At 41.8% G+C, this 17,478-nt stretch overlaps 1 protein-coding gene across 2 annotated transcripts in view; it reads right to left on the bottom strand.

Annotated features, from left to right (window-relative positions):
- The window catches only part of LOC111265240 (semaphorin-5A), a 69,622-nt gene that overhangs the window by 5,079 nt on the left and 47,065 nt on the right, over window positions 1–17,478 (bottom strand). For both annotated transcript variants that reach the window (XM_022841739.2, XM_022841740.2), the window contains exons 3-5: window positions 3,115–3,439; window positions 1,157–1,561; window positions 143–542 (exon numbers count right to left, since the gene is read on the bottom strand). In XM_022841739.2, the coding sequence (XP_022697474.1) occupies window positions 143–542; window positions 1,157–1,561; window positions 3,115–3,286 (977 nt within the window). In that variant the 5' untranslated portion in view covers window positions 3,287–3,439. The remainder of the gene's footprint in view (window positions 1–142; window positions 543–1,156; window positions 1,562–3,114; window positions 3,440–17,478) is intronic.

Here is a 17,478-nt window from a genome sequence, read left to right as displayed (position 1 = left end):
GACATCCGTCATCGGCCTACGGCGGACTAGTTTTTTGAAAACTTGCTTTCCCCAAAGCAGTCACATCCATGACGTCCTTTCAGGTTAAGCAGTAATTGCGATTCACGCCTCTGAGTGACACGATATGCTATTAAGTACTTACTCTCCGGTAGTGAATGCAGCGAAGAACGTCTCCCGTTCAGGCAGATAGTCGACGCTCTGTAGCTCATTGAAATAGAATGGTATACTGCCTGGCAGCGAACAGTTGAGACGCGCCTTCAAAAACGTTGTCCAGCTATGTTTGTCGCTGCCGGGGTCATCTTTGCAAACGCGAGCTACACGAGAGTAAACAGCACGGCCACAACTGAGGTATTCAACAGCGTCCTCTCGAAAGAACAAATAAACGAATGGACCTACCTCAAACGAGGCGATAAACTGCGGATTGCTGAGGTACTCTTGCGCGTACTGTGGCGTACGGAGAAGCGGTCGAGCGCCGGATCTCAGAATTGTCGGATCGTTGCCGCCAAAGTCGATGCGGGACCCGACAAACAGGTCGCCATTAGCTGAAATTGTACCAACCGGCAATTAATACACTCACTCATATCGTTAGATATGTTGAAACACCCACAGGAGGGGTGCGATAGAAACAGTCCATCGAAGCGGTTAATATAGATTTTTATCTAACTCATTTTGAGACGTACGCTAAGCATAACAAATAATATTATTATATTTTCACTTATTGCATACATATATTAAATTTATTTTACACTTAATTTGGCCTATTGGAAATACGGTATGTTTTTTCGGTTTTTTTCAGAATTATCGGTAGGATAGGACAAAGCTATACTTAGTCGATACAGTAAATAAAAAAAAAAAAAAACTTCTCCTAATAAATTAGTGGCATAGAAACGTTAATGTAAACATGAAAAGTAAAAATTCTGTCGCTGGCTATATACCCTGTTCTGATCTTAGCAAAGCTGACTTAATGAGTACGTATCTTCGAAACATATGATTATATCTAATTGATAAACTATAATGCCACTTTCTACAATTATATGCAAAATGTGAAAATGAATTGCTATCAAATAAAGACCTAGTATTAAACAAGCTGCAAGAACATATTATTATTATCATAATTATGAAAAGAGGACATTTTAGAAGGGTAATTATAGCATACCCGTCATGACCGAGGTACTGTTGACCCCCGGCGAGTGTGGTGACTTTACTTTGCCGGATTCCTCTTCGATAACGTTTGAAAAGTCGACGAGCGAATAACGGCGGCAAAGTGGGGCAAATGCATTTGTTCCACAGGTAAAAAGCGTCCCGTTGTGACTATATAGCGAGGTAATGTAATTTCGACAGTCATCTGACGATTGGCCCTTTGTGATGCATAGGGATACAGTATCAGTCGGTGAAGCCCATCGTTCGACGTCCAGTCGGCTTAGATTGTCCAAATTCAGCCGAAAGAGAAAGTCTCGCCCAGCGACAATAAGTTGCTCGTTGACTTCATCGACTAGAAGTTGGCTGAAGTTACTCGCACTATCGTGCGCGAACCGTACTCCTTGATCCTCGGCAGCGCCACCTACAATTCGAAATGTCAATTGTACCTATTTTGTATGAAAACAGGGAAACTCTTTGTATGCTTTAAATAAGAATTTAAATAAGTCTTTCTTTTTCACAACGCTGGCGTCATTCGGTGCTTTCTAGTCGAACGATTCCAGTTTAGGCGTGAAAGAAACTTTAAATGAAGTGGTCATTTTGGGCAGGCTTTATGCAACTTCGGTTGAAAGCATTCCTCACTTCTATATATACATCCGGCCCACTTTGAAATTGAATAACTTTCGAACAGCAGACGAGGTTTGGCTGATAGTTACTGTAGTCTTTAGGTCTTAAGCGAAAGCATGATCAGTGCAAATGTTTCAAGAACGTTGACTGGAGCTAGAAAATAACCAGATGGTACCCGGACGACAAAAGCGCCTTGCGGCAACGGGAGAAAACTAAATACAAAAACCAAAGTTTGGAGTCTAAGGCCTCTGCCGGCTAAAACCGGCATTTCACATGTAATGTGTTACAAAATTATAAATCGAATAATGAAAATGCGAAAACGGAATAAAAAAATGTGTCCCTACGAGGACTTCAGGCAAAAGTGTGTGGCGTACTCCACGTCAATTTTTAGAACTTTAACCAATAAAAAAAATTTGTCTGGAGTACACAGTTGCTATAAATTAAGATTATACGATCTCAGCCGCAAGCCGCAGAAATCAAGTTTTACTGCAGTGTCGAATAAATAAAATGGGACGTAAGGTGATGGTAGTGCCGACAATGTACATCAGGGCCAGCTGGTATTGTCACCCCAATAGCTTGTTAGGTAACGTATTTGCCTGCTGATCCTAGGGACACGTTGTTGCCTAGGTTCGAATTTGTAGATCATGATGAAATGAATGGCGATATCGGACGCAAAACTCGAAAGACAGAAGGGCAGCTGGTACTTTTTGCCAAAAATGACAGAAATGATGTAGCGCATTGTTTTAAGTTCCTTAAGAGGCTCGTAGATCGCTGAAAAGCTATCTAGATGGCAGCGATAGAACCTGTCGTCTTGTTTTAATGACTTCCTGAATTGAGCAAAGGAGTATCCAATCCGCTTAATCTCCCCATCTAGGTCCGAGCGGGCTTGTCGTACCGCAAACAGCGTGGATAATCTATCCCACTATTGACTCACTTCGAGAAACCGTAGATGGGAAAATTATCTATGAGAACACGACAGAATAGGGGAAAAGCCATCCAGGAACTGTCAGAAATATGCAAAAAATTGAGAATACAAAATCATCGTAGTTCAAAGATTGTTCAGTTTCAAAAATGTTTATGTGATTTTTATGGGAGCTACATGCAGCTAACAACGCCAGTCTACATAAAAATAATATTTCAAAAGAAATTTAAAAACGAAAGAACGACTTGAAGATATTGATTAGGAGGAAGGTTTGTTTCTAATGGTCCATAGGCATTGCTATTGTTGCAAGCTAAAGGCGACTTACAACAAAATACGATATGGGTTAGTCAACAAGATGTCTTCTTTCGTTGCTTGGGCCAGTTTTGAATATGGAAAGTATACCCTGAATAGAAAAGCGGTGAACTTACGGTTTATGCGAACCGTTCTAACCGGGTGATTCATTTCAGACGTGATCCCTTCGGCGGCCAAGACAGTCACAAGGTGTCCGCTTGTAGCCAGCCATAACGTAAATACTCCCAAACAATACTGAGCTACCTGTAGCCACCGCACGCGAGGTAGATCACCTAAACTTATCTTCATTGTAGCTGGTATTTTTGTTGAGATTCGTCGTCTGAGATCAGATTGTGTCAGGCGCCGGAAGAGGTCAGCCGATTACACAGCCATCACCATAACGCAGAGGCAAACGCGACTCGCGGCTCTCATTCGCCTAGCTATGTATTATACGAAAGTAACCTGCCACAGAAAAAAAAATGACAGGAAAATAGAAATTTTTCTGTTGTTAGTTGTTTCGAGATGTGTCTTACCTTCTACGTCTCGTCGGCTGTTATAACTCTACCAAAGAGATCAATATAAACTAACTATATATAATATATTTTAATATATATTTGCTTATTAGTAGACCATGAAGTATGGCACATTTATTAGAATACTAATTCCTATATTTTTAACAGGTGGAGTGTAAGTTAGTTGATGACAAAGCAATGTATTATAACATCCATTCACCTACTGTCGTCGTCACTACTCTTAAACATTTTTAACACAAAAACAATTGTACTATGGGTTAGAATGAGGGTGCAAGTAGAATAAGGTTATGTTCCTTTCTTTGGTCTCATCAGAGAAAATGGCCGTTCCGCGTTTTGCCTGCTAGAACCAGTTGTTTAATGGTGCATACGCGAATACCACATTGGCATTATATTGTAAATTTGAAATACGACAAACAACGATAAGCTCAGGATATCTAGCAGTGCGCCGCCGTACTTTGAATCGCCCAACAAAAATTTACCACGTTTTTTTAGGACTAAAAACAACTGCCGTGGCCCAACAGGCTGCTATCGCGATACCGAGCAAAAGCAGAATTTTTTCTATCCATTCATATTCAGTTCATGTTGATTATTGTAAAAATATTGCAAAAAAAAATCTGTAAACGTAGTAGAAGATCTGATCAACCACCTCTGCAGGGTCAGATCATATTAACAAATTAAGCAAGAAGCAAGGCGACACCTTACAGCTGTGGTAAAGCTTTGGCAATGAGTAACACGCAGAACAAAACATTTGAGCGATTTGAAAAGAATCCGATAGGCGGAGAGTCGCGGACAAATGTACAACAAAGAACCCGTATGTATTTTGAGAATGAACTATCTTTCATCGTCAAGGTCTGCCGAACGGAAGATCGGAGAACTTTCTACCCCTATGGGATAGTTGTTGAAAAGTGTTTGGCAATTCCTGATCAGCAACCAGAAACAATTAAAACCCCGCTAAGCTCTGGCCAAAAAACGGCAACGTTGAGAACAACAAAACTTCATGTAAACACTACATCAATGTCACCATAGAAACTCTGCTCTTATTTTTTATATAACATATAGGCAAGTTTGAAATTGAGACAAAGAGATCAATGCAAATTGTTGCAGTTCAGTTAGCCTATATGGGTTTGTTCGCTCACGAAAGCAGGGGAAGACATCAGAAGCGAGCACCAGAAAATCTGTCCCCACCCATCATTACCCGCCATTGTTGAAAGAGTAGCAAACGCGCACGACAAAAAGGACACACTTTGGCCTATTTCACCGAAAAGAATTTTTTTTTGCAGATAATAAAGACAGGCGAAACAAGCCGCCACTTAGGCTGCAACGGAAAATATCAAAAAAAAAAAATCGCCACTTTTCGAAGGCTCATACATACAAAGCTTGGGAGAGATTGGCCGCTCTTATGGCGGAACTGCATATGGTAGAAGGGTTAACAAATATATTGTCTCTGGCTATAGGCACTTTACTAGCGTTTAACATTAACTGAAAAATATTGCCGTGATCTCGCAGGTGATATTTCGGTCAGTGTCTTTTATGGCAGAGGATTTTTTAAACGAATCGAAGACGAGATGTAAGGGAAAAAATAGATCTTAGAGTTCAACTCCCCCAGCTCTTGTTTTCGTTTCTGACTTGCTGATACTGAGCCTTGATACACGTGATTCAGATCAGTGTAATAGACTATCTTCATAATCTAAAACACAAGTCCTATGTTAGGGCTGTAGGGTCCTATGTCGCCGACACGTTTTGTCTATCTATACTTTACCTCTACCTCTGTCAGTTGCATTGCTATCGTCCTTTTCAACGAAGCGTACGTACTTCTCCGATAGTTTAGTCAATTAGTCCGTTCTTTCTCCGTCTTGGGTTCTGCCCTGATAATCAAAAAATCATTGCAAAGCAGTGATTTAAGGCCTTCGTCAAGATAGGTGAGCGTGCTTTGCTACAAAATATGAACAGCTAAGTAACCCTTAATGCAACAGACAGGATGGAATGATCATATACAGAAATTTTGTTTCTTCGATAATCTAAAGAAACAAAAAGAAAGAATAGTGATTTTTAGATGTTCCGTGCTCGACACTTGTGCCCTACCCTGCGCCTAACTTTTTTTTAATCACAAAGTATTCTAACTATGGGATTTCTCTGTGCTTAAAACAGCGTCTTCTCAATCTCCCACTGAAATGTCGACGTCAAACTAGGATTAAATACGTACAGCTGGTTCTAGTCATATAATAACAAAAATATTACTAAGATCGATATAATATGTAGATAAGGCATCAGACTAGGCCAAGTATATTGATTCTGCTCATAAGTTGAATGCACCTGTCAAAAGCTTGTTTATTGTACGCGCAAAATTTCAAACAAGTAAGTATGTTCCTATCAAGTGGTTGTTTGCTCGTTACCAGCAATTCTTAACCCATCTGAATTTTCGTTTTAATTTTAAATTATTTCAATAATTGGAATACTTCTTTCAACGGCCGAGAAACCAATGCACAGATCTCAACTACCTGATCCTTTTTTTAAATAGTATCCTAAATACTCGAGTGTACTTAAGTTTGCATGATGTTGATTTGGCGCATACCGGCTTTCATAGCTTTCGTTGATTTCAATATTTTTCCGTATGTACTAATAGATCGGATTGATCCATTTCGCGGTAAGAGTGTTCAATTAGTTTCTCTATAAAACGTATCCCGCCCGTTTAGGAGTAAACTAATTGTCTTGGAGAAAAGCATTACCCATGAAGATAGTACCCTTCTAGTGGCGCTGATTTATAGACATTGTATATGGTGGCCTTGTGCTCAGAGCGAATAGAGTTACTAGCGACATCGGCACCGATTTAGCTACTTGTTGATTTGTTACCTAGCTGATAGCCGTTTAGTGTCTATACGGCTATACTGATTGGTAACCGATTGGAAATCACGTATTGTTATTGTATTAGACCGATAAATTGAGTTATTCCATTTGTTGCCACACCCGTGGCTTATCTAGATTACAATCGAACAATCCTCTAGCGTCGGTTGTTTCCGATATGACACTCGTCATATCGGAAATCACAACGCAACGTACGATAGCAGATTTGTCTTGGCTATCTATCATCATTGTTATCGTCACTTTGTGTCGTCCTAATACCGTTTGTCATGTCGTTATTATCGTTGTCTTGTTCCCTGTTTAAATTTTCCTTATCAACCCCCGTTTGCCCATTCACCCCACTGGCTATAGGACGGCCTTGTTCCCCAGTGAAATTTAAGCGGCTCGCTTGTTTACTTAGCCAATCCTATCCAGCCTAACGTAACCTAAGAGGCTTCAGCGTTCGACTTTGGACGGATACGAACTGTTTACTCTGCCTACCGGCGTCGACCAGCCGACCGATCGACACTCACCCACATATTTACAGGTGCACATAACGACCTTCAAAGATTAAGAAAGCAATCATCTTTGAGAACTGCCGTCGCCATCGTCGTTAGTGTCTCCATTACGCCAGAGATACGCCAGGGAATACATTAAAACAAAAAAAAAAAAAGTTATGTTTTTTTCTGTACGATCTGCGTTACGTTCTGTACGTTATTTTCTGCCTATGTCCCGTGCAGGCGTATATTCTGAACAACGAAGGTGTGGCCCAAACTGTGCGCCGCTACGCGGAGCCAACAGTGTTAAACAGAAACAGTCGCAAAATGGACAGCGAGCTTCAGTGGAAACAACAATATCTAAACAGATTATACACCGATAATAGACATAAATACAAATCGAATAATAACGAAATAGGGCATAGATTCGCAAAAGCGTTGATTCTTCGGTAGTGATCGAGCAAAGGCGTGCACAATCTATCGGCCCACTGCGTCTAAACAGGAACAGCTACCCGTCCGAATGGACACAAATCCACTATAGTTCAATGCCTTCATACACCCTCGCTTGCTGGTCCTCAAACGTTCAACGTTAGCTGCTGGCAGTAAGCGGCCGCGTGTCCCTCCTTGAATTCGACATGTGACATCGCCTGCTTTTCTCCTGCTCGTTTTTCTTTTCAGTATCGATTCGGAGACGCCGACGCAGGATGGCAAGGACTCGCCATGTCAGCATCAGCAATCGTCAGACTGTTGCTTTATTTACTATATATAGATGGACATTAGAAATAGCGGTGTTGCATTGTGTAATAACATTAATTAACATTATGAATGAGGTATGGCTGGCGTGTCTTCATCCGATCACACGCTGACAGGCATCGAGCGAAAAGATTGTTCTTGCAGGAGGAGTTAGCTACACACCTAGGGAATACATAACGTAAATAGTCTTCGATCGACTTATGTATGTATGATCGATTTGTCTTCATATACAGATATCAGTAATTCCACCCATTGTTTACGTCTCCCCCTCTGTCTATCTCTGGAGTGTATATATATCATTAGATATAGTATATTGGGGAGAATGAAAAACAGGCGCATACACAACAACTATATATTATGCATACGCGCACGTAGTAATACAATGGAGCGTATAATATATTGCAGCTTTCAAAATTATATTGTTGTTACATCGTACGCTTACGAGCCTTTTGGCTTCAACTCAGAGTAACCTTTTCGATGTGATCGGAACGATGACAACAACGTTGACGATAGAAGAGAAACAATAGACAGAGTTGCTATTACATTGCTAACAACCTTGTTCATCCATAATATTCAACGATATTATCATTATTATATAATTGACAGAAGTCTGTTTTTTTTTTTCTATCTTAGAATTCGTGCTGCAGATTATATGGAGACGTGCTAAGATCTCTGAGATGACTAGTTGTTTATTTACGTGGCATTAAATCGGTAAACTTGTAACGCCGGATTTCATTTCATCCGCTGTTACCGTTGCTAATAGTATCCACTCTACGGTAGTTTAGATCATTGAAACCCTTCAGGTACTGTAAAATGGCGACCTGAAAGACGAGCCATACAGAAGAAGAGTCTCATCAATTTTGCATAGTTCGCGCTACGCGAGATAGTGCAAGCTAAAAACCACAAAGCACTTAATAAACTTTGACAAATCTGCACACATTGCATATTCTAGTCGCTACGGGATCGACATTCATTACATGTCATCGAATCCCCCCTATGCTACAAATTGACCAAAATTCAAATCGACCCCTAGTACTCTTGACCATCAGAAGCAGCGACAGGAAGAAGAAGAAGATGATCAACTCGCTCCTCGTACTGTTTAACTCCGTGCTCACACTGCCCGCCGCCTACGGACCAGTGCCGCTTTGAACCCCAGATAAATGTCAACCCCAGCGGACGATAAGAAATACAATATTTAGGTTTGTGTAAAACTGCCAAGCAGAGCTAACATACGATGAGAGTAATGCAACGCAAAACGTCGCAAGCTGCTGCGAAACACAATTTTCGACAACCCGCCCGCCCACACGCGACCCTGAAGGGTACTTGTCTTAGGTTTCGGGTTTAGACGTGCTGGCTCTCCAGGTGACGTACCGCCAAGCTACCTATAATGCAGTAATACATTGTAGAGTTCAGATTCGATAAAAATTGGCTGATTCGATAGTAGATTTCATTCGTATAAACTGTCACATGACTACTCGATCGACAGATCAGCAATCTCTGGCGTCAAAAATTAAGTCACCCCTTTGCATCGTCCCTGTCATCGCCAACTCGTCCTGTCGGCAGGCTAAAAGCTTCGTGGTAACGAATTTGTCGCAGGTCTATGATAGGCAATGCGTTCATTAAGAGTGGATAGTAACAGTTACGTACAGCATAATTGGCTCATTGTTAGTAATAGTGTAACAATACAAGTAAGACGAGTTTAGATAAATAAAAGCTTTGCTGCTTCTGCAAAAGAGCTTATTACATGATGTAGATACGCTGTTAGGACACAAATTTAGAACAGCTGTCGCACGTTCCGGCGTTTTAAGAGCGACAGATAATGACTTTCGTTTTATATCACATTGTGCAAACATTTATAGTTAAAGCAACGGTAACTTCAATACGTTTCTGCCTGGAACCAATTCGGGTGTGACGGGTAAATTGTTGTCCGTGTTAACCCCAAAGGGTAGCAAAGCATCGTCAGAACCGGAAATCTTTAGGAGAGGCTCTATAGATGGCGAAAAATTTACTCAAATCCGCTCCTGACCTATTCATTATTATTATACACCGTTGAACTCGTTGGCCGTTGGAAAATTCCGGAGTAGAACGCTTATTGATAATTTCTGAAAAAGATCGCTAGCCTTGTTGCTTCAAACACTATTTGTCAAATAGACAGGTATAAGTTTCGTTTCTCGTTTGACCGCAAGGTATCGCCCCCTACTAACACTGACGTCACAGAGATAAGGCATGTGCCTTTCAATATTTTGCTAACAATTAAATGATAATTCATTATTTCATTTCGGGTAAACAAAGCCGTCTGATCAATTCCATGAGACGGTTTACTTGTATTCCTTTTCCGACAATGTCGATAAAAGCAGGACTTTTCGGGAGGCCCCGACGTATGTTCAGATACGCGCGTGCGCCTGAGTACAACAAATTGCCCGCAGTTAACTAGCGTGGCAGACTACTTATTTTCGCTATCGGCTTTCTTATGGCTATTATCATTGACATTGGCTTCGCAAATATGCACTAGGCTTCAACGTCAGCGACAACAGCGACCGCTTCTGTAACGTGAATTTTTCTCTCTCGTCAAGTCGTGCTGTCCTTGTTCTGATCTGTCTATGATCAGATTGGCTTTTTCTGTCCTCCCACGCTCCCGGTTATTTTGAGTCCGACCCAACAGCGATGCTCGAGCACGTGCTAAATGTCGTTGCGCAACTAAAGGGCACCTCTAACAGTAGTAAAATTCTATTGCTATTTTTTGATGCCGATATTGCCGTTGCTCTGACAGCGACATCTAGCAACGACGGATCTCTCTGGTCGCTTGTTAACGGTTATTTTATATCTTTATTTCCTTTAGCTTTTCTTTACACTTTTCGCTTCATCTTCTTGTTCCTCTTCCTCCTACCCCTTCCCCCTCCTCCCCAACCCTCCACGTCCTGTCCACCCCGCCCCCCTCCTCCTTTTTGCTGCTGCGCCATCACCAACTATTATAGTATATCATTCGTTGAGACATTAGTGGCATTATCAGGCGTATTAGCGGCGTGATAGCAGGGAAGACAGCGTTCTGTTTTTTTTTTAAAACAGCAGCAGCAGTAACTCTCCATTTTTGTTCGATCTACAGGAGGCGATTTCAGCTTCGATTTATTCGATGCAACTACGGTATGATGACTACGCTAGTGACCGCATGGCGGTAGCAGGTATCTACCACGTCAACAATCATAGTAGGCCTCCTTGCCTTCGACAAACGCGAGCAATGTGGGATTCAATGCAATCCAGCGAGGGACGCACGTCGCATCGACGTATGTTGCATAGGTAGGCAGACAGACAGGTCGAACAGCCATTTATTACGTTTTTCCGCCATTGCGACACATTGGCCGCTTTTTAGGACCTAGCGTTCTTTGGGGATGTGTGTGCCGTCTGAAAATTTTTTTTTACTTTAATAGTAATTTAGCATTTCTTTCGATTGTGTTCACGTGTGTCAATATAGAATAACGTGCGTGGCTTTATCTTTCCGTACGCCAAGATCTATTGTCCCATAGTATGGGCCCAGTTAATGAAACACGCGCGCGAATATATTTAATACGTTTTCATTTTCTCGGTTCAATATAGGGTAGATCTACGCACTCAACGCAGAGAAAAGCAGACAGGGGACGAAAATTGGGGACCGGATAAGCCGAAATACATCGCAATTAACATACTTATGACAACCAACAATATCTGAGATGCTCCACTGTCAAGCAATAACAGAGTTCTTCATGGCTTTCTAGCCAGTATCGCTGTTAAGCGTTCCATCAGACGGATGGTTGCCGGCGCGAAACAAAGCGTGTTCTTGAAACTCGATTCGGAGCCACACCATCACGTCATCTCTCTATACAAAGTAGCATGAACACGAAATACGGCCGCTTGCGTGCGTAACTAACATCTCGTTAACTTAATACTCATTATTCTAACTACTATATTCTTCTTAGGACACGGATAAGCGATGAAGAGTAATCATATTTATTGGGCATAAATACAGAACGGTACTACGTAATGTAGCAGAAGCTCGTTGTTCAGTTCCCATAGGTTTCCATGACTTTATACACGAAGCGGGAACGCTTTAATCCTACTTTGTTATTTTTTTCGATATAGAGCTGCACTCATCGCGCGATAAATTGCGTGGTCGACCCAGCCGACTCGTTTCCCCTGACACCGATAGATAATTCAACCATTGTTCCCAATGGATTTAATTGAGCAGAAAGCATTAACAGAAAAACATGTCGCTATCGTATCCAGCAGAGTTTTTAACAGTACGAACGAGCTTACGATACTTTCCAGCTGTAGTCCTGCTTCCAGACGTAAAATAGGATAGAATTTATAGAGCAATAAATTTTGACGACAACAACAAGAAAGACCACTGCCACTGATAATAATAATTAAAATAATAACAGATTTGCTTATTTACGGCATGTTGTGACTAGACGAGTGAGTGGGCCGAATGAAAATGCCTACTATAGTTAGTCAAATGTAGCTTAAAATAGGAGTCTACTATCCGAAACCTTATCTCTATGGGGGCCGTATCTTTGATTTTATGGTTTGACCTATGATAACCCAACAAACACATACTGCAGGTTGTGGTCGTCCTGGTCGCCAGGCGTAAGATACGAAGCTGCAGAGGGGCAAAAAGTGGTAATAAAACCAAGTTTATGGACCCTCGCCGCAGTGTAAACTCTTGGTCCACGTTTACATATTCGAATCTGCTTGGGAACACCGTTGACACAGGGGGAGCAATCAATAATCACTATGAACTGATTGTGAATATACACCCCCGTCTCGAGCACCCTCGTCAATGCTCCCTTGCGATGGAAAGTTGCCGTGATCTTTTAACGTACGTATCTGTACACAAATGGGTTACAACAAACGTTTTTGCCGCACGCAGTTGCTACTGCGTTTACCTGTGAGCAGCTCGAAATTTTTAAACGAAAAATTATTGTTATGATTACTCTTTCAGTTAATCAATTGATTTTAACGTCACAAAAAAAAATGCTAACATCCTATTTTATGATGAGTGTTTTTCGTTACCGACCGCCGATATCTGATTATCCACTTTCACAGCAGGTCCAGTTACAATAGGGAATAGTGTAGCAAGCACGAACAGCTAATGTACAGCAGTTGAGCTCTCCTCAGCCACAAAGAGATTACCAAGTCACGTTCATGAAAGCGTAAAAATACATGTCTGAAACATTTTCATTTCGCTTCAGAACCCACGTAGCAAACGCGCGTAGGTCATTTTGCGGGTCCTATTACCACCTTGAAATAAAATGAACGTATGTAGATATATATCTATGTATGATGATCACAAATAACACGTTAACCGCGGCGGGGCAATCCATATCAAAAAAAGTAAGAAGATATTTGATCGGACGCAGCTCTCTTCTTCCCGTCAGTCTATCCCGCTCTTCATAAAATACTGCCGACTGATGTGTAGCTGCGGCAACTCCCATTCTCATGTAGAGCAGTTTATATAGTGCACCCACACGTACGCACGTACACTTTTCGTAAAGATAAGATTTGGCCGTAGGGCAAGTCGGCAGCGCCGCTAATTTAGGAGCATCTCTGTCTAGACTCACTAAACAGTGGCCTGGTTATCCTTTATTGGCGGTAACTGCAACTTTGTCTGGCTGGCTCGAATGAGCGACGACCAGAAATCCGCCTTTGGCCTTATTCCCAGCTTCTTACCCCCCTTGGGCATTCAATAAACGTATCAGCACGTTAGCTAGTTGTCTGTGATGTCTGATGCCACCGTCATGCGGCCCAGTTGCAAACGGAAGCTATACGCACCATGGAATGACCGACCAGCATCGCGTCGCCGTTGATCCTGATGACTCCATTGCAACGACAGGATGATGAAACCATTAAACAGAGAGGGAAGTAGAGAAAAAAGGATATCCACAACCAAGACCAACAGTCCATTGTCCACAACCCGTTCATACGATTATCACCGCTCAAACTACAGACGCTCATCCAGACATTGAACATTTTGCATGCGCTCGTGCAACCCGGTAGGACTGGCATCGGATCCTTGGCAATGGAACTAACGACGGTCAATGGAAGCATCGCATCTGAAGTATTAACGCCCTGTCTAATGTCCCATTTCCCGCTGTAACAGCCGTCCAGTTAGCATTTGGCGTTTCAGTAAAATGACACTAGTAGTTAGTTAGCTCGTTGTCACCGAAAATGGTAACGGACAAAGCCCTTGTAAGCATGCTGTGTGAGTCTAAATACCGTCCCTAGACGCTGCCCTTTTCTCCGACCGCATGAGCGTCAAAAATGAAAATGTCAAAAAAAGACCTGTTGACATGGCAGGGACTTATTGTCGGCATTTAGGGTCTGAATTCGCCAGGATAACTCGGAGCGGTGCTGGTAAAAAAAATGGTTTGTATGGCTCCTTAGTTCACTTCCTTTTTCGCGTACCCGCACGGCATATTATACGCTGAAAAGGCGTGTAAATAGCAGGAAATGTTTACCGTCCGCGAACTGAAGAACAGGCCTTTTAGGACGTAATTGCATCACTGAAGCGTAGCTAACCGCGGTACTCACTAACGTTATTAGCCTCAACTCGTTTCACGGACGAGACAACAGCGCTCATATCTCAGGAACGAGCAAAACCGGAAGTTGATCCTTGTTTGCATCGTTCAAAAATTTTGGCAATTAAGCAGATGAACATCTTAGGCGCATTCACGCAATGGCTTTAAACGCAAGTAGGACCATTGATTTAAAGGGCCTCATGGACCCTTCAACCGGCACACTGATCCGATTTGCGGTTCCACTGTAGGGTATCGTCAAAGTACGGTTCATATAGAGAAATAGTTCGTTTTTAAATATCGAACAATCGCACGGTTCAGCTGACGCATTTGCTAGGGATATTATCCATGTAGCTATGTGGCATTACTAATCTCTATGAGGGCCTGGAGACAAAGTTCAGAGAAATATTATATTTAGTTGTGCACGTCATCCTTTGACCTTCAGGCGCGACTATTATATATATATATATGTGTGTAATCTGGGAGAAAGTAAGCTATTACTCGATGTGTCCAAAATGATTTTACGTAGAATGTCATTCAGACAGGACACGGTTGAGCGCGTGACAGCGCAGTCAAAAGCGATCAAATCGATTTTTCGTGCAGAATTGACGCCAGAGCAGTGACGTCCTGCGCTTCTCATAACCCTCATAATGGAAAGCTCATAGTGGAAAATGCGTTACTACCCTGTGCTTCTCTAGCAAGAACAATTTTGCGTCCTTATATACGTATCGACTATTTGGCCGGTAGTTAATTTCGCATATGACCCCAGTATATGAGCACCGAGTTTTTTTACCGACTTTATAGCCAGAAAATTTGCCGCGGATTTAATGACAAATGCACCGGATACCCACAGAATGAGAACCACCTACTATTGGTCGCTGTTTTTCTAAACTACGCTACGTTCATATAAGCAATGTTCCGCTTTTAAGCTTTGATCTGATGCCCTGCACAGGACACTCAGATCTACCAGGGATCCTGTTTGAACTTTGTATTTTAGCTTGATCTTCTAAAGTTTGGTTTACTTAAACTTGTTTGTGGGTAAAGTTAGAATAGCCCTACTTGGTTCTAACAGTTAGTGGATGCGTGATTAGAGAACCATTAATTCTTAACGTAGGATAAAGTAATTATCTATGCGTTTTAATTAGGTTAAACCTCGGTATCGTGGAGTGCGACTTACCAACTATCAAATGCGCGATAAACGACCTTTCTCATATCGTAGTGTATGTTAATCTTAATTTCTATCATGGTGTCCATGGACATATAGGCCTCATGGGGAAGCCTTTAACGTCTCTATGTAATGGACTTGTTATAAACAGTCTCTACAAATGAATATGCCCTTTTTATGAATACGCCCATCTACAAGATACCCATCCCGCGTGAGGTAAAGGTCGTAATTGATATTTTGAAATTAAAAAATCTCCTTTTCGAAACGTTTTAGCTCTGATGTATTTAGGGGCCACAATGATTTATTTTTTGGTTATTTAAATTTTACAGGGCGCATGCGATGAAAATGCATTGAAACAATGAATGGGTCCACATATCGACAGATCAGCTCTAGCTGTTAAGCTACGGCTTTCCTGCTGACGATCCGAAAGATTGTTACGTCATTCGTTGCTCAGAGACTAGACATATAAAAGCACTGTCTTTAAACAACCATATAAGACATTTATAGATCGTCCTCTATTTGCGGATACATAACATAAACGCGCGCGGGACATGACACGAACTCGTCTTAACCACCGAGCAGACTTCACGTACTCATCATTCATGGCGGCAACGTATTCATCAACGCGGAAAGTCCCTTTTTACCGTTACACGCTGTCTGACCGACTTTTTTGACGTCGTCTTATCTGTCGCGTTCAGAAATCACTTGAATGAGTCAATCAATGAGCGCTTAAACTATTACCAAATAGATTCAAAGTATAGCAAATGATGTTGCTAGCACGTTCGTGCCATCGTTCAGCAATAAACATTGAACATTCGTTGTCGCGATGCACGCCAGTGAAGCCCCAACACAGCCGCAAAAGCCACAAACATAAACGTCGCCAAAAACAAATAACGCATAAACAAACGTCAGTGTTTCAACTCTATGATACAATCTATCGTACGATTAACTAGCGAACCAGCTATTATTATTATTATTGTAAGAATATATTCAACAGAGTCGTCTTTCGCGAAACGCGAGTACGACTAGGAATAGCGAGGCTATATCGCAAATGCTGTGCAAATCTTTTTGCTGTTAATGGCTGTACAGAACCGCGAGCATCGCACACACCAGCCCAACACCGCTGATATGGGGCGAAACGACCCAAAACATTGGCAGGCATTAACCGTTACGGTCGCCACCGCTATCGCTAAGCAACACTGATCGGCGACAAAGAAAAAAAGCCCATTTGGAGGGAACGAGCGACTGCCAGTAACCGATGACGATGGCGTACGTGCATAGATCCGCAGCTCAATCCTCAACATCTTTACATTCAGTTAATGAGAAGAGATATTTGCAAGGGAAATTCTTGCGCAGTCTTCGGCTGTAGCGACAGAAGTATGTTGCAGTAAAAAAGAAAAAAACTTTTATTTCTGCTGCCGTCTCTGTTGCTAGCCCGTACATAATTGTAATTAACATTTAAGTCATTTTTGCTTTTTCGTACGAATATATCAGGCATATAGGCCGGCCCGTAAGCCACCTGTTGGGTAGCATAACAACTGTCTGGCACCAAAGTGGCACGAACACGTACGTACGGCATTGGATTGTAATGGCGACAAGTACCGCGGCCGTCTGTCAATTATGAGACGCACAGCTACCGAAATTCGTTTTATTTTTTTGTTAGTTGAGCCGAACGTCAATAAAAAACGGCACAAGGTGTATATTTGAGTATTATTGAGCACGAACACTGAGCTACAAAGCTGCTTTGATGTGTTTCCAGCTTCTTCCATGTTTTTCTCGACCTACTTATTATTAATGCATAAACGAATCCGTTTGTTCTGCCTGTAGATTTTATCTTTTTTTTTTTTTTTCTCTTATTTATTAGTAAATATGGATTGTGTCGTGTGCATCTATCATTTTTTTCAAAGGACCTTAAAAGCTCTGCGGCCGGTGACTGCTGACGAACACAGTTTTTGTTGAACAAATGATAGACAGCAGAGTATTGCAAAAAAATCGGCCGTATTGATCTCAGTTGACTGGGCCAGTGTTTTCGTATCGTACGGGTGAGTCTTTAATGGTCTTATTCGGATCCACTTATTATCGTTTATTCCGACTTCGTGTAGCTGAGCCCCTCTGTTGCAATAAATGATCTCTTTAGCAGTACGCATGATCAGCGCCAGTCCATTGATGT

This window comes from Varroa jacobsoni, unplaced genomic scaffold (genome assembly GCF_002532875.2).
Source record: "Varroa jacobsoni isolate VJ856 unplaced genomic scaffold, vjacob_1.0 scaffold_945, whole genome shotgun sequence".
In the NCBI taxonomy this organism is placed as follows: Eukaryota; Metazoa; Arthropoda; class Arachnida; order Mesostigmata; family Varroidae; genus Varroa; species Varroa jacobsoni.
This window is presented reverse-complemented; position numbering and strand designations above follow the sequence as displayed.